The following is a 26,631-nucleotide window of genomic DNA, read 5'->3' on the forward strand; positions in this document are numbered from 1 at the left end:
ATGTCAACAAAAGCATTCAAAACTCAGTAAGAAGGAGGAACCAAGATACTGAAGATACAGTATAGAATGAGGGTTTCTTCCCCCGAGGAATTTATGGTCTAGAAGGAAATATTTATCTAAGGCTTGATATATATCCTGCCTCAAAGTTTGTCTTATATAGTAGATGATTTGTCTTGTTTATCTTGAATTAGTAGATTTTGTACGGTACTCAACAATCTTTAAGATGGTCCACGCACTTATGAACTATTGATATGATTATGAATATTGTTCTTCTCTTTAACGTATCAGATGCCTTTTCTTTTTTTTCTTTTTGTGAAGTGTGAAATGACCTGAGGTTCGCTTTAGTAGTGTTTTCTGTTTGCAGAAGCAGGTAAAGTTATAATATGATTTTATAATCTTAGAAGAGAACGAAATCTAAGGGTTGGTATTGGAATAAAAATAAGTTGTCTTTATTTATCTTTAATAAGAGGCTTTTTATTTTTCAGAAATATATTCAAAGATGTGACTTTTTAATTATATTTATAGATTTTTAAGGCTAGGATCACTGACATTACCTTTCCTTAAGATTTGTATTATTGAGGATCTCATTCATTTTAATAGTTAATCTATAAGGAAATAATGTGCTCACTATAAGATTCAAAAAATGCTCTAAAATGGATTACCTATGAAGGAAGAATTAATAATAAGAGAAGTGTGAAAATAAAATGTTTTTTTCCCACATATTCAATCTTTTTCTGTATCCTTAGTTTGAACTTTAAGTGTCCCTGACTTCCTTAAAATGAAACTATTAAAATTGTCACATTCCCACCTCATGCAGATGTTATAAAGACTAACAATAACAAAAAAACTCATTAAGTATTTTGAATAAAAAAGTTTGTACTTTAATGACAAAGGTATTTTGCTTTCAAAAGTATACTTAATAGCACATATTGCTTGTTTTGCAGCCCTTTCAATCCATATGCGATTTTCCAGCCTTACAGATTAGATTGGGAAAACTTTTGAAATAAGATCTATTGTTTGTCCAGCATTTTGATGTGTAATAATTTGACCAAACCAGTACTGGCAGAAAATATAATATTGGGAGACTTATTAAACACTGAGAATCTGCAAAACAAATTAAATTGGAGTTATTCATCACAGATGTTTTAAAAATCAGATCTATTTCAATATTTAGCCATATTCACCAACCTTAAATCTTATATTTGGCATTTATTTTGGCATCAAGAGAATGTATAAGGCAGTCATAAAAATAACAGAAATGTTTATAATTCAGAAATCTGTTTTGTGTGAATCTTCAGATTTCTGAAACACATGCATTTAATTTCAGAATTAAACGAATTGGTACAAATGGTGGAGCACAAAACAGATTACACACGGTTGTCTGGAAATAATATTCATTTTAAATAAAAAATACTGACAGATGCCATTGGGATGTATGAATCCTTGAAGACATAACTGAGGTGAAAAAGAGGATTCACTTTAGAAAGTACACTGATATATTTGGTCATTTTTATTATTTATATTAGGAAATAATGTGTCAAAGGAAAACTTTGCATATTCCTATTTTACTACCAAAATTAAATTTAAAAATTCATGAAATTGCTATCCCTATAAAGAAGCTAAAATCCTTACCTTAGGCAACCTTATTTTATTAGGAACAGCCAATGGGAATCAAGAGAACTATTACTCAAATGGTAGTTTGGACGCCATATACAACAAAACATCATGGGGATAGATTATTAGTGTGGTACTTCTTTTGGCCATGGCATGTAGTTTCACTATAATGTTTAAAATCCCGTCTTTTCCTTCCACTGATAGAGATGCTGATGCTATCCTATACCACTTTGTAGAAAGTCTTGTTATATTTTTGCAGACATACAGGAGCTCAGTAAATGCCAAATCCATTCAATTAAAAAGAAAAAAAGATACAGAGAGTAAAAAATATTTTGACAAAGGTCCAAAAAAATATTTAAGATTTTACCCTTACTCATCTTGTTCTCTCTTTCTCACTTCTAGCTTTGGACAATTATGAAAATGAATGATGACCATTGCCTGTGAGTATAGCTAACTAAAGAATATTTTTAAGAGTGATGGGCATGAATGTACAAGACAATATTCCTTGCTCGTTTGGGGCTCATTTAGATTTGATTTTACTTTAAGTCCTTTTAAACAGCATGGGTATGTCATCACTAAGTTGACTCCTTCAACGCTCAGAGACCAAACTTCATTTGAAGATTGTTTTATCATGAAAATTGTGCTAACTTTAGATTCCTCTCAAATTCTATATGCTATTTCACAGTATAGGTGCAGAAAAATACCCAATCATCATGTGGTATACTTGTGAGCTAGGCCCACTGTGGAAATAAACTTCTTTATCCTTTCTCCGCCCCCCCGCTTTCTACAATACAATGGCCCATCTGTGAGGTAAGAGGACCAACTCCACTTTTAAACAGAGACTAATTTTTAGCCACTCATGAATTAGAAAAAAATTGTAAAATAAATATCAAACTACTTAGTCATTTCTTTCTTAAAATAATTGACCTAAAGTTCAAAAAAGGGCAAGAAAGACAAACCATTAGGCACAGTGAGAGAGTGATTATATTCAACAGCAATTCTCTTTTAAACACTTGAAGTACATCTGATGTGTGCAGCAGTTTCCCACCCCCATAATAATTTCTCATTCAATAAGTCAAATTTGATGCAGCAGTTTTAGTTATAGCACAGTGTTTGGAGAAAATGTCCATATATATATATCTTCTCTCTCTTATAAATGCCAAGTCATTTCAGAGATACTGCATCTTTTCAAAAATCTACTTCTTTCACCTAATTTCAGACTCACCATAGAGTTATCTCTGTCTTTAATACTCTATGGCTTTTTTATTAGGGGCGTTCAGCTATGGATAAGGTTTCTTTAGTTTCAGTTTGTTTATTGAGGCCTCAATATTTAAAATATTGGTTCTGAATCTGTATCCCTTCATTTCTAGGGATTTGTGACAATATTAAGGGAGATTTAAGAGTTTTACACAATGTTTAATAAAGCTCCGTGAACTCTGAAGATCATCTAGAACATGTAAGTTCCCCTAATATGACCTCCTAATCAATTATTAAATTATTATTTCAGCTTTCCGGACAAGCCAGTATGAACAAGTGGTCAATCTAAAACATTGCTACAAAAAATGTGACTTTTTTTCTCTAAATTGTTTTCATCATGTTTTTAAAAGACTTGCAGTCAGAGTAAATTTTACAAAGCTGAACAAATATCTTTAAAGACCATTTTTTAATGTGACAAAAAAGGAAACGTCCTACAGCTAACTGTGCCCCAAATAAAAGGCCTATGTCAGGAAAACTGTCATATTCTATTGCATTTTGAATCTATATATAAACAGCAAGGACTGGGCGAAGCGGTGTAAGAAACAATATCCCTGGACGTCGTCCCCTGTGACGTTGAAGATTGTGAGGCGGGTCTTTTCTATCTTCCCTCTGCCCTCTTTGTTATTCAGCATTATCATTAATCCTGCTGAATCCACCTCCCGAGAATCCATGGGCAGGTTCCTAGGAGGCTCTAGATCTGGCAGCTAGCTGCTGGCTCAAGACGTTGAGTGTAGTCAACTATTCCTTACTATGAATCCACTATGTTTCCTTCCAGAGCATTAATTCAGACCCAGGTTATGCCTCTCTGGGTAGCGGCCAGAGGAATTCAGACCACAGAGTACAGAGAGCATAAGGTAGTAATAACGCTATTCACCCAAACCCACTTTGCCTGAAAGGACCCTTTCACCGCAGTGAGAAGGCCTGAGATGTGACCGGAAGGTGGGGCTTGCTAGACTGACTGCATCATTTCTCACCTCCTAGAACAGTATCAGGCCATGGAATTCTCTATAAATCAGGAGAGCTATTGAGAAACATTTTGGAACACCATTTCTGCATGTCTCTGCAAGCCCTGTAACTCTCTCTAGCTATTGAGTTGATTTAGGATTCTGATACTTTCACAAATGTGTTTCTAAACTTTGTATTCATGTCACTATTTTGCATTTAAGAGAAGACCTAGAAAAACACATTTTAAAAAAACACAAAAAATTGGACAAAAAATTCAGGTTTCAAAAAATTTGTTAACTGAAAATTCACACAAATTTTTCGTTTTGAAAAGATGAAGGATAATGAAGGTGATACATTTAGGTATAATTTCACCTTAAGGTTCTTAATTTTTAATTGTATACTTCATACTCAAACATGGTATGATATTTAATTATTAAAGTATATTAAACATTTAAGGTTACAATCTGAAAAATTTGTTGGTGATATTTCTGTGCAGCTGATATAAGGCATCTGTAATATTCTCCCAGCAACATTATTAATACAAAGGTTTTTTTTAATCTACTATCTAAGAGGCAATTTTTTTTTTTTTTCTTTTTAGGGCTGCACTCGCAGCATATGGAGGTTCCCAGGCTAGGGATGGAATCAGAGCTACAGCTGCCGGCCTACACCACAGCCACAGCATCGCCAGAACCAAGCCACGTCTGCGACCTACACTGCAGTTCACGGCAGTGCTGGATCCTTAACCCCCTGAGGCTAGGGATCAAACCCACATTCTCATGGATGCTAGCCGGGTTAGTTAACTGCTGAGCCACATCGGAAACTCCCTAAGAGGTAAATTTATTGATGTGGGAATGGTTCTTCCTCACAGAGAGTGACAGTCATATTGAAAATATTATTTAGTCACTTTCCTCATTTTATATGCCTCTTATACATGTCCTTATACAATTCCATCTTGGTCCGCAGCATGTTCTCTCAACACCTTTCTTCAAAATCTTAAGCCACATAACTAGAATATCGGATTAATTAACATGGGTCATGAGGTACATTTTGATAACTAGTGGAAAATTAGGTTCCTAAAAAATCAGTGGACATATGTGCCTCATAAACTTAGTTGAGAACCCTTAAACCTTTAAATATCTTTAATATTCAGCATCAGTCCTGGCCCAAGCTTCTAGTCTTTGTCAACAGGAAAACGTATTCATTCACTCAACACATCTGTGTTGAATACCTAATATATGCTGGCACCTTGTTGGGCTCTGTCCCAGAAAATTTTTGAAAGACATCTTAAAAAATATTAAGCCACAAGAAGAAGCCAATAGGAGGGAATACTTTAAACATGGAAAAAATGACCAGGGAAGCTATAGTCCGGGTTTAACTGGGTTACTTTGAGGAGGGGTAAGTAGAAGGAATTTAGAAACCTGCCCCTTCTCATTATTTTCACTGTAGAGTGATATTTTCAGCTCCTGAGGCCCATCAAGAGGAGCCCTGGGCCCAGACGCTTGGAGATCTCCAGGAGTTGCTTTCCTTGCTTTTCTCCTCCCCCTGCCCCTCATCCGGGTTCAGGACAGAATCAGCTGGAAAATTAAATTACTCACCCCCTTAATGTCAGCTCCCATATATTTCTTTCTCCTCCTGCCTCAGAGCACAGTTCAGCTCTTTAAGAGACGAGCCTCTGAATGAAGCTAGTGCGGTATTTAACCACCAAGAGAGAAACCTGTCAGTTTCCCTATAAGAAGGGGAATGGGTTTTGACCCCGTGGGCCCCTCCATCTCACCTCCATCCCTTTCTTCTAATTCTCCGTTTAAGAAAATAATAAAAATACTTTGCGGAGCAGGCAGAGCAATGAGTCCGTTGGTTCCACGACTGCTATAAGAAGCAGATTTTTGCACAGGGATAAGATTACGGCTGGCAGCCCAGAACTCCAGTGGTGTGGCGGATCAGACGCTGGGCTCCTCCCCTCCCCCGCCGACGAACGGGAGGCTAACAGACGGGTGCAAGTAGACAAGTAGCTGTTTTTATTGAATACAGAAGCTCCTTGAAAACTCTGTGGACTCCGGGTCTCTCCTGCAATTCCTTTCATTCCCAAAGTGCTGGAGCCAAGCACGCGTCCCCCATAACGCCCTCCCATTTCTTCTCGGGGATTTGGGTAGGAGAGGAGGGAGGAGTGGAATGGGGAGATGGGGGGTGGTTGGTGGGCTGGGCTAGCCAGGAGACCTGATTCTTGGGCAAAGGAGAGGGGGGCGGGCTCGGGGCCGCCCGCGAGGCGTGTGATTGGGTCTGACCTTCAGCAGGCTTGTCAGTTTCTCCTGGGGTAAGGGGGGCACAGGAGCGGAGTGGGCGGGGGAGGGGGCTGCCCAGAGCTTCTCGTCCTGCCCACTGACGGCATGAAGCCTTTAGGGGCACGCAGGCCTCTCAGATTTTTGGTTGAAGCCCCTCATCTGCCGTCAGTCTGAAGGCAGGGCCCCGCAGAGGACGGATCGGAGGGTCCCGGCCAGCGGGGCCAATCGAGAGGGAGAGGAGGGGGCGAGAGACAGGAAGGAAGCAAACCATCAAATTTAAAGAAAAAGCCCTTTGACTTTTTCCCCCTCTCCCTCCTCAATGGCTGTGTAGCAAACATCCCCAACGATACCTTGGAAGGGACGAAGTTGGTCTGCAATCGCAATTTCGTGGGTTGAGTTCTCAGTTGTGAGAGCGGGGCTCGGAGATGGAGCGGTGGTCCTCTAGGTGGAAAACGAAACGGTGGCTCTGGGATTTCACCATAACAACTTTGGCACTGACTTTCCTCTTCCAGGCTAGAGAGGTCAGAGGAGGTAAGAAAAAATGGTTTGGGGGAGGTGGGAGATTGCCGTCGGTCTTTCTCATTCTGCGCCCCTCCCCCCTTCTTTCCTCCAGCCCCCTCCCCCCCCTCAAAAAAACAAAAAACAAAAAACAACAACAAAAAAAGCCCTCAACAGTTCTCTTAAATGAAATCCAGATTGTAGCTGCCATCAGGTTGGAAGTGAAGACTGGAGAGAGAGATGCGTGTAGGCGGGACAGTAATGGGAGAAGAGGTAGCAGGAAAAAAGATCTGTCAGGCGCAGAGCCTGCTGAAATGCCCTTCACTACTTTCCAGGGGCTTTGAAAAGAGGAAGAATATTACCTTGAACACAAGGGAAGTTTTACAAAGCTTTTGTTTGAGGAACAGTCCTTAGACTGACCTTTGAACACACCTTCTGGTTTCTTCAGGGTCTAACGCATGGAAGTGCTTTTTTAAAGGTGAGCTAAGGAGAAAATATAGAGAAAGGGTATAAAATGAACCTCGGTAAAGTTCTTTGTCTGGAACAAAGTGAGAAGCAAGATGTTGTACTTTTAGGGATATGAGAGAAAGCAGAAGGGCATGAATCTTGAAGCCTGAGAAGTGTGTGTGAGTGTGCGTGTGTGGCATTTTGAAGAGATTTTAAGTGGGAAAAAAATGGCAGATAAGAAATGGGTAAAGACAAGGAGAACCCTTCTTCCCTGGATTTCAGTCCCCTCTTCCCCTCTATGACCCCCCACCCCCACCTCCACCCCCACCTTCTTCTTGCAGGTTGGACGTGCAGTTCTCTAGGAGAATGATGAAACTCGCCACAAGCAAGTGGGGTGGGGGTGGAGGGATAGGGATTGGAGGGAAGGGGAGGGGGCGCGGGGTGGGATGGGAGGAGAGAGGTAAGGAAAAGTTCCTACGTGGCACCACCAAATATTCAATGACCAGACCTGCTCGGAAGACTGCAGCCCTGTCAGTACCCGAGGAAGGAGAGCGACTTCACTCCTCCCCTCCGCCTCCTCCCTCCACTTCCCCCGCCCTTGCCCGCAAAGGCATCTGGCCGGAGCGGTCCGTTAGGTGCCGTAGACACGGCCGGCGGGAGAACGCCTTTGGAGTTCAGGGAGCTCAAACAGCTTAGAGTGGAAAAGCAAGCTTTGTCAGGAGTGCGTTGAGACGTAGGGGGTAGGAAGGAGGGTGGCAACGATTGGCTGAGGGAGGAAGAAATTGTGAAGCCCAAACGCGCAGGCTTTAGCGGAAACCTGAGTCTGACCCTGGTGGGTGCCAAGATCCGAGTTCTCCCTAATGGGAATTAGCGCTCCCGGAGGCCGAACTCGGCGAAACCAGGTCTGTGCTTCTTCCCCGCACTTAGAGATGTTCACCTTCCTAAGTAGCATGCAGTGGTGGATTATTCCTCTGTGACTTCCTCGTGAATAGTCAGAGCCTCATTAGAACTACATTTGAATTTTGAAATAGATTATGCAAATTCCATGGATTCATTCATTTCTACATTTTAAAAGATAAATAGTGGAGTCTTTGAAAGTGGAATCCATCAAAAGTTTGCGTTTTACCTTTGGTACCTGGTCGCCAGCTGCATTGGTCGGTTCTGTCAGCAGGTCTGCCCTCTGCTGGTTTTATTTATTCTTCCAGCATCTGCCTTAGTAAATGAGGCCTCTTAAAATCCTTCCAACTAGAGTGATGCTGGGAAAGGATGCTTGATTAAGGAGGAATAGATAGGCTGTTGCTTTTTCAGCTTTTTCAGCTATATCTTTTTTTTCAAGCTCGTGGAAAAAAGTATCACAATGGCAGCTTTTTTTTTTTTTTAAGTATGGAAACTAAGACTTTCTTCAAGGAAGACAGATGTAATATAAACTTGACTTTGTTAGCATTCAGGGGTAATTTCACTAAAGATATTTATGTTTCATTTCCACACTGGGCCTTCCTGAAAGCTCTAAGGATGTCAGAAAGATCAAATTTCTACACTGTGTTGCATCATTTTCTCATTTAAATGTAGCTGCATACCTAAAGCCTTTTTAACAAACATCTCAGTACCACAAATAAATGCTGTAAAAAGAAACTTCTCTATTATTATAAAGCCATCCAGTGTGAGAAATAACAAATTTTAAGGATTGTATTTTTGATGAAATGTCTTGAAAGTTATATGGTCATTTGGATGTTCATATTCTAAGAACTGGTATTCATTTTGCCATGTTGTTAGGTACTTATTGCTCAGTGGGAAGCTACATGTTTACTTAAACCTACTCTTGTAGGCATTCTTGCCACTTAATGAACTTCAAAAGGAAAATAGGATATTAATGCTTAAAAAGGAAACACTAGTCTGAATCATCATACGAGGGAAATAAACTCTGTCCAGTTCTCATACTAGCCTTTAGATTTGCAATTGCTGTAACGATGAGTAAGTTTCTAAATGAGGTAGTGTACACTAGTATTATGCGATAATTTATTGATTTCATTAAGATGGTGTGATTTGGTTGTTAAACCAAAAGATAAAACAGCTGTTTTCACCTAAAATTTGTATTTCTTGGATTAAAAATACTGAAGTCTTAAAACATTCTGGGTTCATAATAAATTAGGCTCTGAAATTTTGTAGTTAGGATCTTGAAACATCTAAGCTTACAGAGACAAGTGCTTGGAGTAAATGAATTAAGACAAATTTATGAACCTGCATAGTTGTATTATTTTACTTTGCAAATCCAAACTCTGTAACTTGGTCTTCTTTAACATATTCAGATTTTTATTATTTATTGTGATAGTACGAAAGAGTAAACATTACTTTTTATAATATATTCATTTGGATTAACTTAAGTGTCTTGTTTTATATATTCGCTTATGGTTAATAGCAATGTTTTATTTCAGGAGCTTACAAATTTCATTTAATTTCATTTCACTTAGTTTGTTACTCATAGATAGATTTACCTAAAAGTTATAGTGGCTATAGCCTGTGATTGTGTTACTATAGATTTAAGCAGTTTTAAAAGGAGTACAAAGAAAAAATATGTGATTGAACCATTTTTCACTAATTAAAATGGTATTCAACCTTTGGTAGTTAAATCAGTACTGTGCCTTGCCAAAAGCTGATAAATTTTATGAGGAACTTTCAAAGTTTGTCAGCAATTGGTAGTGAGTCCCGCTGGAGTGTTTTGAGTGCCTGGGATCAGCAGGTGAAATGGTGCTGGCTTCCAGGGCATGTGCCAATCCAGCTTTGCAAAGAGATCAAGTTTGTCCCTGTGGTTATTTAATCAGAAATCAGTTAAAAGATTAGACATGCTTCTGATAAAAGATGCAAGATTGTTAGCATGGTCTTTCTAAGTCAAAAATTGATAAGGTCCATGAGAGATAAACAATAAAGAAAATTAGGTATCTTACGAGAAGCATCTTCATGCATGTTTTATACAGACAACCTTAGTTTAGGTGGCACATATATATTCAGGTAATTGTAGGCACTTTCACAAAATTGTCCATTAGTTTTGAAATTAAGTTTATCAGTATCTTAATATAACCATTCACTTCACAATTAATACTTAACTAGAATCTACTTTATAAAAAAACTCTCTAAGAGGTATTCTCAGAGTTTTAAGTAAAATTATGGGGCTGCAGAATGAGATATAACTAGTTAGTATGATTGCTTACAGTTTAATTAATTTTTAGGTTCTGCGTCTGCCTCAATTTGTGACTAAAATTGAAGGAGCTCATTATTCACGTTATCATTAAAATGTAGCAAGGCAAATATGGACCCCTTTTTAGATTTGTGGGCAGGGATATCTTTTAAAAAAAAAATCTAAGTGATTGCCTTTCATTTCTAAAAATTTGTTCTTTTCTGAGTCAAATTTCTCTTCACTCTGGTTAATTTATTGAAGCACTATCTATGTAATGATAATGATGGACTCGAATCAAGCTTGGGTGAGAGTGTGTAATAAAAAGCTGACTTTTTCAAAGGAAGAAAAAGGTGTTTAGGTTAAATTTTTTAAGAGAATGCAAGAGATGGAAGCTTTTATGAAAACTGCATCTCTATACTACCTTCTCACTTTACTAGTGAGAAAACTAAGGCACAGAAAAGTTGTTAGCTGAATCCTTTTTCTCAAAAACATATTGTTATAATAGTCAAGATTTTTTTTAAATGAGTAGGGTGAAGGTGTGAAGTACTGATAAACTATCTTTAAATAATAGTAGTCTGAGACCTTATGGAATAAATAATTATTATTTAAATGTATATGTATTTACAGAATATGGAATGACCAAATATTAGTTAAATGTATGTACTAGAGTTTAGGTTAGTGCAAAGATGAAGTGAAAAAAAAAATGCCTAATTTAAAGAAAAAGAGAAGAAATTATAGAATGCATTTAAAAATCCCTTCATTTCCTAGATGAGATAGATAATTTTTGATAATTTGTATTGTTAATATACCTAATTATGTGATTCTATAAGATTACCTATATCAAAGTAGAAAGCACGACAGTTTGTAAAGCATTTTTTGTATACATTTGTTGCTGGATTAAGAATGTAGTTTTTATTCTCTCTGAAGTTGCTAATGGGGGATCAGGCACAACTTTGAGGTTATATGTCTGTTTACAAAAAAAAATGATATCAAATTTCTATGCTTTTCATTTTGAGCCTGATTGGATCATATATAATATTTGTAATTATATAATATGTACATTATTAAGAAGTCAGATAGTGAATTGCTTTTTTACATGATATAGGTTGTTTGTTTAATAATCTTTTTTCAAATAAGTGGTCAACTTTGGAAAAAATAAGAAAGCACTTAGTAATGCATAAATTAATTAAAGTTTTTCTTTAGATTGTCAAAGTGTAAGAAATTACCTAGACACCTTTTACCTTAGGAATAAATGGACAGTTAATTTATCAGGAAGAACTCAGTTTTACTGAGCTACCATCATATGCTGTGCTAGCAACACAACACATTGGTGGAGCTAGCATTGTAACCAAATTAAGTTTTTTCCTGTCTTTTGGAAAATGCAGGACTGTCCTTAGGGTTCTGAAAAAGAAACTATGGAAGCTAATGTGTATACTCATGATTAACAATTTATATAAATACAGGGATTTATAAACATTGAGCCATCCCTATCATTTTTATGTCATCTTTAATAATGATTTTTAGGTATTTAAAAACCAGAATCCTATTGTATCCCAAATATACTTTTCTTTCCTGTGTCTCCCTTTGGAGAAATAATTAAGGGCAGTTGGCATAATCATTAGGAATTCAAGGCAACTGCAGAGTGGGGGCTAAGAAACGAGCTGCATTTCTGCTTTTACTCCTCCACTTCCCACATTTAATGCTGAGGAAATGTGACCTGAGTTGGGAGTGGTGAGAGGAAACCAAACTTTGTTCTGACCATTGCAGTTTTGTTCCTTTGCAAAGAAGAAAGAGAGGTACACACAGATGCTATGAAAAAAAAAAAAAAGTTGCCAGTTCCCTGAAGAGTCCATTTTTAAAAGCAGTTTTCAGTGTATGCTGAAATATACTATAATGACTTTCCTAAATTTGGACTTTTCTTCTAATTTTTTTTTTTTTGCAATTTAATTCAGAACCTAAAAGGCTTTGTGTTTCATGTTAACTGCCTTCTATATTAGAATGTGCCTCATTTATCTCCTGTCAAAATCCTAGTATGATTTTATTTTTATAGATAAGTTTTTTTTTTTCCCCTACTTTCAGTTGTGTCAGAACTCAACACGGATAATACTATCTGGTAGAGAAGATGAAAGTCAATTTTAAAGTGATTTAGTGAGAAGTATCTATTTATCAGTTGCAGTCTTTGGCCTACTACTAACTTGGCTTGTGGCTCTTTAGACATTGGCTGATCACCAGACCTACTGTTATCTGGTAAAATAAACTCTTTGCTTGCTGCGCATGGAATTAGAGACAGTGCTATTAATTTAGCAGAAAGAACTCAGAGAAAAGAAAGGTTATCATATTTCAGAGTAAGAGACCAGCTTAAATACAACTTGACAATTGAGAACTAAAACAAACCTGTGTAAAAGTGCTTTAGCACAATCAACTTTTGCAATCCCCTCAAACCTTTTTTTTTTTTTCCTTTAAAAAGCATTTCTTTCTTATTTTAACCAAATTTAATTGCTTTTGAATGGCCCTGTACTGTACAGGTAGATGAAGGTCCCTATTCATAGAACTTGAGCGCATAGGATGTCAGTGGAAGCTTCCTTCCTCTGTCTGACTGGTAAACTGACATCCGGGCTTAAAAGAGTGAACCTTAGACTGGATGAGGTCGTTGGCTTTCCTTCCTTACTCAGATTTTCACAAACAACTTCCCGAAAGGGTGACTGCCAGAAAGAGCAGTAGTTGCGATTGCTGACAAAACTAGTAAGAAGCTCTAGCACTTTTTTTTTTTTTTTGTATTTTGTGCTCTCAGATAGCTCTGCAGAGAAAGAGCCATAGCTATTAGATTGGTGTTTTTCCTCCACTCTTTAGACTAACAGTGGAGCACTCCCTACTACTTGCCATCACCCTTCTTTTTGAACACTGATGAGTCTTCAAAATACTTGACTAGTTTTGAGGACAAATGTATTGTCCAAATGGCCTAGCACGATGTAGGGTGCACTTCAGAATGTGGCTCCTCTGTATGTCCAGGTTCCCGATCAACCTTTTTCCACCTGCTGCAACCCCACTCTCCCATTCACCTGCACTTCAGGCATGTTAAACCTCATGCCTGTATTCACCCCTGTCTTTGAACACACTATTCTTTTGCCTGTAATATCTGTTCCCTTCTCATCCAGCTAGCAGATGTCTTCTCATACTTTAAGATTTAGCTCAAGCTTCATATAATACAAGATCTAACACTGAATATATAGATATAATAACAAGCTCTAACATTGACTGCATGCTTATTATGTACTTGGTCCTGTTGTAATCCCTTTTCATATAGACTCTCATTTCATTCTGACAGTTGCCCTGGAAGCAAACTAAAAGGGAAACCTCCATTTTACCCATTAGGAGATCAGAAAACAGAAAGGTTAATTGTCTTGATTAAGGCCATGCAGCTACTGTGTGATACCCAGGATTTGAACCGAGGCAATTTCACTCCAGAGCCCTTGCTTTAGATCACTTGGCCATGTTTACTTTATTGTGTGTGCTTTCTCTTTGGCCACTTCCTGGGCCTGGGATCAAACCCGTGCCACAGCAGTGAAGCCACGGCAGTGACCTGAGCTGCTGCAGTGACAATGCCGGATCCTTAACCTACTGCAACACAGTGGGAACTACTAACCGTGCATTCTTCATGCTTCTACACAGCCTCCCTGACTTTGCCTATGATTATGGTGCCCTGGGGTCTGATTGACAAATCATGCAGCTGCACCACAGTAAATACCATGTTAATAGTATGAATAATGTGAGTGATAAATAATATATAGCTTTATATATATAAAGACTGGTAAAAGGTGATGTTATAATTCAGGTAGCTCTTGAGACTGCACTAAAGCTCAGTGGTGGAGGGAGGACATGTGCCTCTTCCCATTTTAGGCACAAACCTAAACTCTAATGATGGCAGAGAAACCAGTGGAGAGTGGATGGAAGCTAGCAAATAAATGTTACTTTATTTCCTTTGACAAATTTAAGAAGTTGACAGCTGTATCTGTTGCATTCAAGGTTCAGATTGAGGTTGACCTGGTTTCATTTGGTAGCAAGGACACTTACAAATTGCTGCCTGTTTTAATCAGGATCTATTACAGGGAAGGACAGGTCTGTTCCACTTTGGGGGATTGATGTATGGGACTATGCTTATTACCTTCAGTATAAAAGTGTCAGAGTGTCAGATCCGATTATCTAAAAGCTGTTTGGAATGTAAGCAGCTGGGAGATTGTAACTGAAAGATACATGGTTTGCAAAAAAAAGAAAAAGAAAAACACACATTATAATTTTTAAAACAATTTCTCACTCATGTATTAGTCTTCCACTAGGAGTTGCTAGAGGGTAATGACTGTGGCTTAGTTTTATTTCTTTCCCTAGTGTCTACCAAGATGCTAGAATGCACAGTATATGATATAGTTAATATTTAGATTATTAATTATCTTCTTACTTTGCTCAGCATACTGGAACAAGGTTAAAATCTAGTTAACTCCAAGTGGTCTGAAGTGACCTTTTGTCATGTTGTTAGCAGTAATTAGATCCCCCTTCTCCCTTTGTCTTTACTCATTCTCTGGAAGTGAATGAATTGGGACTTTCACCTGGAAATAGGTTTGCATGTTCTTTCCAAAGATATCTTTAAATATTTGAAGCTATTGATTGATTATGTTGCTTCTAAAACTGTAGTCTGTTTACCACAGTAATCTGACGGAGAAAAACACCCTATTAAGTCATAGTTTTGCTTTGACAGCAACATAAATCATCATTTCATCATTTGTCTGCTGGCAAACAAGAGAGTTTAATCCAAGAGTGATTTCCATCTGTCAAAGTAATAATTGGGAAAATTCCTGTAATATATTCATTTTTGAAACTTTTATTCTGGTTTTATATACTATTATGGACTGTCTGATTCTGCTTAATTTAATGACTATTATAGAAAGAGTAGTCTCCCTGTATCGCTTTATGATTATTTTAGTAAATTACTTCTTCAGGTTAGAAAATAATCAGCAAATTACACATATAATTATTACATTATGAAGTACCAGCTCTAAGCAAGGAGTATATGATATTTCAAGTGATTATTACTAAGATTAGCAGTAGCTGTAGAACTCTTTGGATGAAAATTATGTTTTTTGTATTCATTCCTATCCGTTGTATTTTTTAGTTCCACTTAAATCATTAGGATAGGTATCTTTATCTGCTTTATTTAGTGTGTCTTAAGCATGTAGATCAGAGCCTGTCACATAGAAAGTGTTCGGTAAATTTTTGTTGAATGGGGTAAAAGGTATTGGTTGCAGTTTGAATGGGTTGTTCTTAAATAACCTAAATGGTGACCTGAAATGGGGATATAAGGTTATATAGATCAGTTATTCCCAGACACTACAGAAGTATATTGAACAGATTCTTGCTGATATTATTGAGATTTCCTGAAAATGGCAGTTTTTCTTTTGCTTCCAAGCAAGCTATGATTTTCACCCTAAACACTCTCCCATCCTATTATCATTGCTTTTTGCTCAGAATTTAGATATTATCTCCTCTAGGAGTACCTCTCCTTCACCATGAAGTTTAGGGTAGTTAACCTTGTTTAATATCCTGCAGCACACTGTACTTACTCCAAATTTGAATACTTATCACAGAATTTTTTTGATGCTAAAATGAAAGCAGGGAATGCATCTTTTTCATCTATGTAAGAATTTCTAGCATCTGGCACTATACCTGAAGCATAATAGATGGCCAGTAGATACTCATTGAATGAATTGATGAATTCATAAACAAGAAACTTTCACTAAAGTCAAGAAGACAAGGGTCATCCATCCTGGCTTGATATTACAATCATATTCAGTCCCATCCCTGTGGGTATTGATTGAGTAGATTTTTGAACAGAATTCAAGCATAGGTGTTTTATAAGTCTCTCCAGATAATTCTGATGCATAACCAAGGATTTATGAACCTTCTGTAATAGGAAATAAATATATACAAAAATGAGGATGTGCCTGACTTGAATAGCAGGGTTTTGAAAGTCAAGTGAAAGGCTATTTATCTGCTATGTGCAAATAACTTGATACCTACCTATTGCCAAACAACAGTGGCTCTGCAAAAACTGATTTAAGCAGATCAACTGATTATGATATTGATTTAAAAAAAAAATCCTCTCCATAGCATGTAATAAACTAAATGCTGGTGAGTATTGTTCTCCTCAACACTAAAGTCATATGATAGTATTGAAAATATAATTTTAGTTTTCCAATAAATAATTTTAATAGCTCTGACCACTTACATATCAGAAATGCTATAATACTTTTCAGATAGAACACTCTCAGTGTTCATGTCCTCCTTCGCCATTCTCAACGTTGTGATATTATTTCTATTTTCAACTTTCAGTTCATATATGCTTCTTAGGATATGAGAAAGTTTAGGGTCGAGTTTGTTCAATAACTAAAAACTAAATGCCTCTCTTCTATGTGCGGTCAGTATGTTAAGAGCCAGGACTTCAAAGGTGGTATGCCAGTCTGTAGTCTCATGGAGTATGTGTGTTCCTAGGAGAGTGCTGGGGTTGGGAGGTTGTCAGACCACATAATACAAGACCATATGGATACCTTTTTTCTGCATGTAATGGAATCATGTGAGTAATTAAAAAGTATAGGGAGGCTGGTAAGTTAGCAGGGTCAGTGCATACTTTGTTATCTATCCATTCTAGGTGGTTCCAAGTGATTACAACCATTGGATCCTCTGACAAATAATCAGAGAAGTAGGGCCAAGCTGCTTTTTCTGTAATGGCCAGCCCATTGTAAAGTGACCTGGAGTTCTCAATGATAGCTTGCTAGTTATCATTACTTACTAGTTATGATTACTCAGTTAAGTCACACTTGATGTGGAGCAATGGCCATTATAGAGTTGAAAAATAAATGAATGAATTATCTTCCTGTTTTATAAAGGAACATATTTTATAAACAAACATGCACACATTTATAAAATCTATTATAAGACAAAGTAGCCCAATATTTTAAACCTTAAAATGTGGTTTGTTATTCTTGTTATTAACCAAACCATAGCATATTTTAGAACAAAAAGTATAAATAGTGACTTTTGTTTCTGAGGATTAATATGTCAGACCAAGTTTCTCTGTTTTGACTTGAGAGAACAAAATATTTATTATAACCATTTAAGTCGTAATGATTTCTTTCAGGGAAAGTTGTATCAAAGAGAGTTTAAAAATAACCATGTCACTAGTTAATTATAGTTTAAAACAACATCTATAGGCTGTCAACTCCTAAAGTTTTATTTTTACCCCAGACCTTGCCCCTGAACTTCAGATTCATATATTCACTTAACTGCCTATTCAGCTATTTCCAAGGGCATTTATTAAGTCCTCTCAAAATTAGCATGTCAAAAACTGAGTTTCAGAAATCCCCCCCTGAAATCTGTTCCTCTCAGTCCTCCCCATCTCAGTGAAAGTAACACAGTCATCACGTTTGAGCTAAAAACTTGGAGTCAGCGTTGACTCATTTCTCCTATTCTCCACATCCACTTATTGGCAACTCCAGCCTGCTCTGGTCTTCAGAATATATCCAGAATCTGATGAGGTACTTCATCTCTCAGTCCAAGAAAACAAAATTAACAAAATTTTTCATCTAAAAGATCACAATTGCTTCTCCTCTGCTCTCTGATTCCATTCTAGTGCCCCTACAGTCTGTTCTCCACACAGCAGCCACAACTGCCTGAAAAATTAGCTGGTTGATGTTACTCCTGTCGCCTTAACTTCCAGTGGTTTTCCATCTCACTTGCAGTAAAATCCAAACTCCTTGAAGATCTCACAGGACACATACAGGCTGCCTTCAGCACGCCCTCTGCCTTACTTCTCTGACCTCATCTCTTTTATGCCTTTTATGTCCTTTGCTGGAAGACACATTTTTTTCCTTGCATTTCCTCCAGTATCTTTGGCCAACTCCAATATTGGGTTGGTTGCACTTGATATCCCCTTTGCTTACAATGCCATTCTGTAAAAATATCAGGATAGAGGAACAGCTTATGCCTTTCTAGAGTTTACTCAAACATCAACTATTTTTATTGAGGCTTTTCCTGTCTTTCTTACTTTGTACTAAAATCCACGGCTCCTCAATCCTCCCTATAGTCATTCACGGATTTATTTTTCTCCTAAATACTACTCAAGTATTTGCCATTTATAAAAAGTAGTGACATTTAAAAGTTGAGATTTTAAGACTTTATATAAAATGTAGAATTAGATAATTTGGAGTACAAATAGTGCCTTTAATGATTTAGGCAGCTTGTAAGCCATGTTTATCCAGATAATTCCCATAGCTTTTCATTTTATATATTTAGATAGAGTCAAAATATGATAGTCAAATTCCACACAGTAAAGCATTTTGCTTACTTGATAGATACCATGGACATTGATCTAGTTGTCTTAAGAGGTTATAGTTGTGTAGAAATGGTAATGGGAGTTTGTACTTTGTTTCACTGGTTTAATAGAACAATGATATAAGACTTGTAGTTACCTAGAAAATGGAAGGTGTTCCCAGCTGAAGACCTAGAAAGCAATTACAGATTACACATTATCAGAAAATGTAAACACATTTTATTCAAAGAAAATTTATTTATTGTTCCTAATCAACCCTAAGTCTGGGATTCTGTGTTTTATGGATTTCTCTTAACTGGTAGATAGGTCAGAATTAGAATAAATTGTCAGCAGTGGGGCATGAATACAACTGATTTTGATGGAAATCATATTTTTCCATTAGCTCCTCTTCAGAATATTTGACTATGAATTTTTCCCCTGACCTTTCCAATTTTGAATTTCACTGTATAATTGATTTAGTTAAAAACTGCTATTTCGTGGAGTTGTGAGGAAATAAATACATTTACATATGATCATTTTTTGACTTATTCCCATGGCATGCAGAAGTACCTGGGCCAGGGATCAAACCCCTGCCACACCAGTGACGAGGTTAGATCTAAACTGCTGAGCCATCAGGGAACTCCTGATCATCGACTTTTTATTTTCTAAAATGGTAGTACCAATAGATTTGTTGGGTGTTTGGTTAGATAAAGTTATCTGTACAATTTCTAAAACTCTGGGCTCTTGTTTTATATTGTTTTCATCCATTTCATTCTCGGCTTGATCCTGCTTTGTTTTAATATCAAATTCTCATTTTTTCCAAGAAGCATAAGATACTGCTTCTCAAAAACTTAAGCCTCAAGATGTTTATACATATTTTAATCATGTTTTTTTTTGGTAGAGAAATATATTCTCTAAGCATAGGCTTTTCATGCCCAGGAATATTTAATGCAAACTGTACAACTATAGTCTTATATACTTAAAATTTACTAGTGTATTTAAACAGTCATTTCTCTCATTTTGCACTGTTTTGACTACAATTATTAGATTGCAGAATACAGACAAAAAAGTCTGGTAATTTAAGTCAAAAAAAGTTGAGTAGAGACTTAGGACACTTGTGTGATTTATATTGACATTATTTGTGCCATATAGGCATTTAAAGAGAACTTTCATACCTTTTTAAATATGGGAGAATTTAGGATGATATGTTTTATTTTCTAATATTATTAGTTTATGATATTGGATTGGCATGTGGCATGTGTGGGTATGACATAAATAAAGGAATAGTATCAGAAGAAAGACATGAAAATACTAGTTTTTTTAAAGCCTTATAATAAACAACATATCAGGGTTAATCTATAGTTTTATCAATGCCCATGTGATGCAAAGATAAAGTTACTGAAAAGGAGAAGAATTCAATGATATCAGTGTATTAATATCAAGTTGTGCTACAGCGTGGCGATGGAACAGTGAACAGGAAAATAGAGGTTTGAGATTCATTTAGCAGCTTAAGCTAAGTCCCAAGAAGCCCCCTGGGGTTGCATGTCCCTAGGATAACATATGATCAGGCTGGAGAGACTGCTAAGCATTGCATTCTTTTCATGGATATTATCTAATGGACCTTTAGAAATAGAAAACTCTTCAGTCTTCTAGTCAACTGTAATGCGGTTACCCAAAGTAGTGGGAGGAAATGGGTAACAGGAATCAAGTGAATTATTGCTCTGGGGAAACATTAGTGGCAGTCACTGAAACTATTAGAGATGTTCAAAAAGGTAAAAATTTTGAGGAAACAGTGCTTTTAGGTGTTATTTGTAGGAGTACTTAGACATTATCCTCAGAGATTTAAATGCCTTATCTCATTCGATTCTCAAACTTTGGCTTAATTGAAGAAACTAAGTCTTAGACAGGTAAGTAGCTTACCCAAAATTATGCAGCTAATAAGTGCCAAACTTGGGTTAGAAGTTGGGCTGTTCCAACTGCAGAAACTGAGTTATTAAGTATTATCTGTTCATTTGTTATATGCTATGTTTTAGGTTCTTTATTAAGGGCTTTTATAATTTCAAAATATAGTGGGTTCTTGTTAGTAGTTAAATTGCAACGAATAGTAATGTCTCTCTCATTTTTTCTTTTGCCAGTCCTTCATCCCACTACCACGTAAACACAGCAGCATTCCTGTTTTTTGTTTTGTTTTGTTTTGTTTTTTAATGCTTATCTATAGCAGCAAAACACCTCATGACTCGGTAGGAGATGGTTTACAACTCGTTTTGTGTTTTATTTTACTTTATTTCTCTCTATAATGGTATGCTTCATATGTGGCCTGTCATGGGAGGTACAAGGCGAGGATAAGAGACTCCCTAGTAGTGAGGACGGCATCAAGCATACTTTAGAAAGGTCATGTCAGACCTGTGTTCTTGCCATCCTGTAATCAAATGGAAAAAACTCTGACTCTTCAAGGTGCTATTTGTAGAGGGCACTTTCATCCCTCTTCTTGTTCCTTCTGAGACTGATGAGAATAGAAGCTTCAACGCTGAGGCGAGATGTGGCTGCCTGTTTACTCATTCATTCATTCACTCATTAACCATGTTTCTATGGATGATTTACTGTGTGTCATCTGCTGTCATTTATGAATACTGCAGTGAACGTTAATAGTGCTGATGTTTGCTGTCAGAGGGTTTACAGGCTAGCAGGAGGTAGATATCAACCAATAAATTACAAGTTTAGCAAAAGAGAAATAGATTGGGTGGCATGAGGATGTTACAGGGAAATCAAAGCCACAATTTAGATATACAGTGTGCCTGAGAGCACATAGCCTCATGTGAAAATAAGGTAATTAAGCAAACAAAATGAGTGTGGAGTTATCCAAGGGGGACTTGGGATCATATGAAAGGGTCACATAACCCAGGCTGGGAGGAATGAGCAGTGATTTCCTGAAGAAAAGCATGCCTAGATTGATATCAATATGTTGATTAGGTCTGATTTCCCCAGTTTTCAACCCCAGCGACCCATTAGATTCATCTGGGAAACTTTTAAAACATATGAATGTCTGGACCCCACCCCAGTCATTCTAGTTATTAGTTCTGGATAAGGACCCAGATATCTGTATGTTTTAAAAGCTCTCCAGGAGATTCTAATGACAGTGAAGTTTGAAAAAAAAAAAAAACATTCAATTAATCTTAGTCAATTGAAGAAGGATTGAAAAAAAAACCTCTAATAAAGGGAATACAGTACATTTTAGAAACTAGAAGGAGTTTTACTTTTTGGCTGGAGCATAAAAATTGGGGTTGAAGGAGTAGATAGGAGTCGGTGTTGATGTCTTACTTGGAGTTTGTGGCTGTGAATATTCATGGCAGAGATGCGATTTTTCTCAAGAAGTCCTCAATGGCCATGATGGCTCCAGGGAGAATTTGAACATCTAAATTTATCCAGTGTTGATGTCTTGTCAGGATATGACTAGTTCCATTTTCTTGAACTCTGTGCTGTCTTGTATCTGAGCTGTCATATTTGACATTTCTATCACCTTCTTCTTCATTGAGGAATCTATCCTTTAAGACTTAGCTTAAAAGGACCACATGGTAGATATTTTAGGCTTCGTGGGCCACAAAGCTCTCTCCTTGTAGTGCAAAAGCAGTGGTGGACAACATATGAATGAATGGCTGTAGCTGTATTCTAATATAAACCCTATCTGTGGACACCGAAATTTAAACTTCATGTAATTTTCATGCGTCATAAGATAATACGCTTAAAATTTTTTCTCAACCATGTAAAAATGTAAAAACATTCTTATGTACTGTACAAAAATAGGCAGCAAGGAAGTCTTAACTCATAAGCATAGTTTTTCCAGCCACTGTTCTAAGGCATTGTTACAAATACCAACTCAGTTCTCACAAAACCTCTTTTGGGTAAATATTCTTATTATTCTCATTTTACAGATATGGAAACTGAGGCACAAAGCAGTAAAGTAATGTGTCCAAATCACACAGATGCTAAGTGTCAGATGTGGGTTTCAGACCAGTCTGACTTTCCCAACACTGCATTGCTGCTCTGTACTACTTGCCGGTCAGGGGAGTATGTGAAGACATTTAAAGGAGGAATTAATTAAAGACTAAACAGTTAAAGCATTGTGTGACATTAGAACAGTAATCCAGGTAGACCCTGGGAGGTCCAAGGAGAATGGATTAAAGAGCTGGGGTAGACTAATCAATGAATGAGTGGGGATCTAAAGGAAATCAGCAGAACACAGTGGAAACATATTAGGCCCTCACAAATTTTTGTTTCAAGACAAGAAAGCCCTGTGCACTTCAGAGGAAGTTGCTTTTATAACTTTCACATTATTGTGTTTCACATTTAGCCAGTATTCTATGTAGTTGGTGTGTGTGTGTGTGTGTGTGTGTATTTGTTCTCTTCTAGTTTTGGAAAAAAGTCAAGTGTAGTCAAATAATTAAAACTAAGTGTGAAAAGTGCTATGATAGAGGTGAGTATATATATCTAAGCCAGCTTTGGGAGATAGGAATGCTTCCGGGAAGGGCTTGCACATCAGTTATATCCTATTTATTCTGCAGGGTAGGATTTATAAAAGCTCAGAGACAGGAGAAGGAACGCAGGGGGTAGTCTGGATGTCTGAGTATAGTGTGCTAGAGCTCTGAGTGAGGAAGGGATTAAGGGGTAATGGGATAATAGGATGGCTTTGCAGTAGAGGGGGAACTGGGAGACTTAAGCGGGTGTTTCTGGATCATCAAGATTTGAGATGCAAGGTATGCGTACACCATCTGGAAGTTAGTGGGGTTTTCCAAAGGGATTTAAGTAAAGGGACTTGAGGCATGGAGGTTTGGAAGCTCATCCAAGCTGTGGTATGCAGATTGATGAGAAAAAGCACTGAAACCAGTTAAAAGGCTCTTAGTAATGCGCTGGGTCTACCATTCTATTCTTGCATTTAATAGTCCAAAAAAGTGTACAGTAAAAGACAGGAAAGATGTTAACAAAATATTGTGCTGATCAGATACATCTGAAATGCTAATTATAATCTGTGCCATCAACGTTGGCAACATGGAAACAATTAAAATGTTAGGGACATTTAAATATTGCTTTGAATATGGAAATAACACTTTCTTTAGATCTTTCTAGTTAAGCTATAATAAAGTACTGCTGTTAATCTTTAAACAGTCGAAATTCAGTTAATAAAACATGAATAGTTTAAATCTCCCCATGTGTCTATAAAACAATAGAACCCATATTAAAATTTATTAAATACTATATTTATGAGATCACATAACAGGCAGATTTCAAAATGGCTTATTTATTATTTAGTTTATTTGAAAGGAAAAAATCGTTAAGGGTTGATGAATGGAGTTTTATATTTCTGTAACTTTATATAAATTTTTAGAAAAGAAAACTATTTGACATCTTTATTATATAACCCTATTTTGACTATTTTCTGTAGAGTGAATTATTATTTCATGCCATGTATCTCTACATAGAATTTTGTTTAAGCTTTAAAAATAGAGCCCTTATTTTGAATCCTGTAGAGATAGAGTGTTTTTAATCATATTGTTTTCAAAGTAGGAACTAACAAATGTGAGAAAACCAATGCTCCTGGAAAAGGTCATCCTGTTAAAAGAGTTTTGAGAGAAGGAAAGTCATGGTTCATTTTATGTATTATTTACTCTTGTGCAGTTGAGATCATGACCATGGGGCGGCATCCTTTTCTTCCCAGAAGAATTACAGCCTTCATAGCTGTGTTCCTGTTGATCCTAGACTCTTTACCCTATTCAGCTGTGCTTTTTCTAATGGCTTCAGAGCAGGAAGACAAGATAAAATAAGCAGATAAGTTTCTGTACTTTTAGAAACCGTCTCCTTCTAAGTAATTTATACCCCAAAGCGTGAATTGAGTTTAATTTAAAGCAAATATAAACATCAGAAATCAATGAAGAGGCTCAAGATAATCTTAATATATTATGTTTATTTTTTAAGTTCCTTTTTGCAGCGTTTTTATTTATGGGCTCTAGCAATGAGGGTGGTGATGTGGAAAGAGCCTGGATGTGAAATATTTGCACAGACTTTAGGAGTATCCTTAGTTTGCTTTCTGGTTCTCAATTCTTTTATTTGCATAGTGGGCATAAGAACACATGGCCTGCAAGGTTTGTGAGCTTAATGTTATGAAGAAATTAGCCTTAGTGACTGTCACGTGTTAGGCTCTCTGGGTGTGCAGCTAATCTAGTTATTATTTTATTAGCTTTATGATGAGAGAAAAGATGAATGTAAGAATAATCAGGTATCCTACTGGCCTAAAAAATATTGGCCATTGAATGCAGGACTACTGCAAAAATATTCTTGAATTATTATTCTTTTAAATATTTCAGGACTGAATTAAAAGGGATCATTTTTGATAGGGTTAATTATCTCTTCAAAATGTCTGATTTCCACAAAGATAAAAATTTTTTTCTAGTCACTTATGATGGAACATGATAATGTGAGAAAAATGAATGTATACATGTATATGTAACTGGGTCACCATGCTGTACTGTAGAAAAAAAATTTTTAAAAGTTTTAATAATTTGGAATGATGTGTACTGGATACTATGTTGGTTTTCATTTGGGAGCCTGATGAGATAGGTAGACAGTCATGATTTATTGAAGGAAAATACATTTGTTGTCAGGTAAGAGGCAAATTGCATAAATCTTTATTCACATTTGTTTGTACATATAAAAGTCAATATCCCTAAAATTTAGTTAACTAAGGAAATAGCTAGATATACATTTCTCATGCATTCATTAATTCATACATTTTACCATTGACTCTAGTTATTATGAAAAGTATTAATGGAAAGTGTAATTTTCAGGGACCTCCACTCAGTTGCAAGTCATGCTGTACTTTATGGAGTGTGATAAATTGTGGTGGTGGTATTTTCTGATTCTACAAACAATCCCACTTTCATTCTAAGTCCTCCCAGAAATGGTGTATTTATAAAACCTAACATATTTTGAAATTTGGTGGCAATTCTCTTCCTTTTAACTAACAATTTAAACTTTTCAAATTAATAATATTTGTCTCACTTTCAGCCAGAAGGGATCTCTTTTCCTTCTGAACAAAACAGTACTGTGTGCATCTCTATGAAACTATAGATACTGCCTCATAAGTGGTTGTTGGAGCATATGTAGTGTCTCCTTAATTAGAATCTAAATACTTGCAGTCAGGACTATGTCTCAGACATGCTCAGTGATACACTGGCTAAAACATGGCCTTCTCTGAATATTTCTATTTTTGAATAAAGATAGAAAGCCAATAGAAATATATAGAATATAAGTATATTGAGTAGTATGTATCCTAAAGTCTGTTTTTATAACAATGCTTACATCACATGATTCATGTTTTGACCTGCTTAGTGAATTAAGTAGGTATTTAGTGTGGACCAGGGAATTTGAGGGTCTAAAAAAATCACTTCTCCTTTTACATCTGCTTTATTTCATGTAGTGTGTTTTGAAGGTTCCATGTTGTAGCATGAATCAAAACTTCATTACTATTTTGGCTGAGTCATATTCTGTTGTATGTATATATCACATTTTGTTAGTCTGTTCAGATATTAACTGAAAGTTGGGTTGTTTTCACCTTTTGGCTATTGTGAATAATGTTACAATGAACATTCGCATAAAATAGAACTTTTTAAAGTCCTGGCTTCCAATTCATTTAGGTACATACCTAGGAGTGGGATTGCTTGGTTATATGGTGTTCTATGTTTAGAATTTTGAAGAACATTATATGATTCCACTTACATGAAATTTCTAGAAGAGGCACCCTTAAAGAGATAGAGAGTAGATTATCAGTTACCAGGGCCTGGATAGAGGAGAGGAATAGGGAGTTATTGCTTAATGGTTAAACAGTTTCTATTTGGGATAATGAAAATCTTTGGTAATAGGCAGTGGTAATGCTTGCACAGCATGGTGAATATAATTATGCTACTAAACTGTACATCTTAAAATGTTTAAAATGGCAAATCTTATGTTGTATATATTTTACCATGCTTTAAAAAAGGAGTAGTTAGAAGTAAAATATGCCAAAACCATTAAGT

At 36.5% G+C, this 26,631-nt stretch overlaps 1 protein-coding gene, 1 long non-coding RNA gene and 1 pseudogene across 2 annotated transcripts in view; 2 read left to right on the top strand and 1 right to left on the bottom strand.

Moving 5' to 3' along the window:
* Positions 1–5,810: 5,810 nt before the first annotated feature.
* On the bottom strand, positions 5,811–6,523 carry LOC125129926 (uncharacterized). The gene is made up of 2 exons (XR_007135598.1): positions 6,446–6,523; positions 5,811–6,265 (listed from the first exon to the last, which is right to left on the bottom strand). It is a non-coding gene; the product is annotated as an uncharacterized LOC125129926 (long non-coding RNA).
* The window catches only part of COL11A1 (collagen type XI alpha 1 chain), a 202,896-nt gene continuing 182,422 nt past the window's right edge, over positions 6,158–26,631 (top strand). The window contains exon 1 of the mRNA XM_047785169.1: positions 6,158–6,626. Coding sequence (XP_047641125.1) covers positions 6,521–6,626 — 106 coding nt within the window. The 5' untranslated portion in view covers positions 6,158–6,520. The remainder of the gene's footprint in view (positions 6,627–26,631) is intronic.
* Positions 13,877–14,475, top strand: LOC125130032 (superoxide dismutase [Mn], mitochondrial-like; annotated as a pseudogene).

Source organism: Phacochoerus africanus, chromosome 6 (assembly GCF_016906955.1).
Source record: "Phacochoerus africanus isolate WHEZ1 chromosome 6, ROS_Pafr_v1, whole genome shotgun sequence".
NCBI classification, from domain to species: domain Eukaryota; kingdom Metazoa; phylum Chordata; class Mammalia; order Artiodactyla; family Suidae; genus Phacochoerus; species Phacochoerus africanus.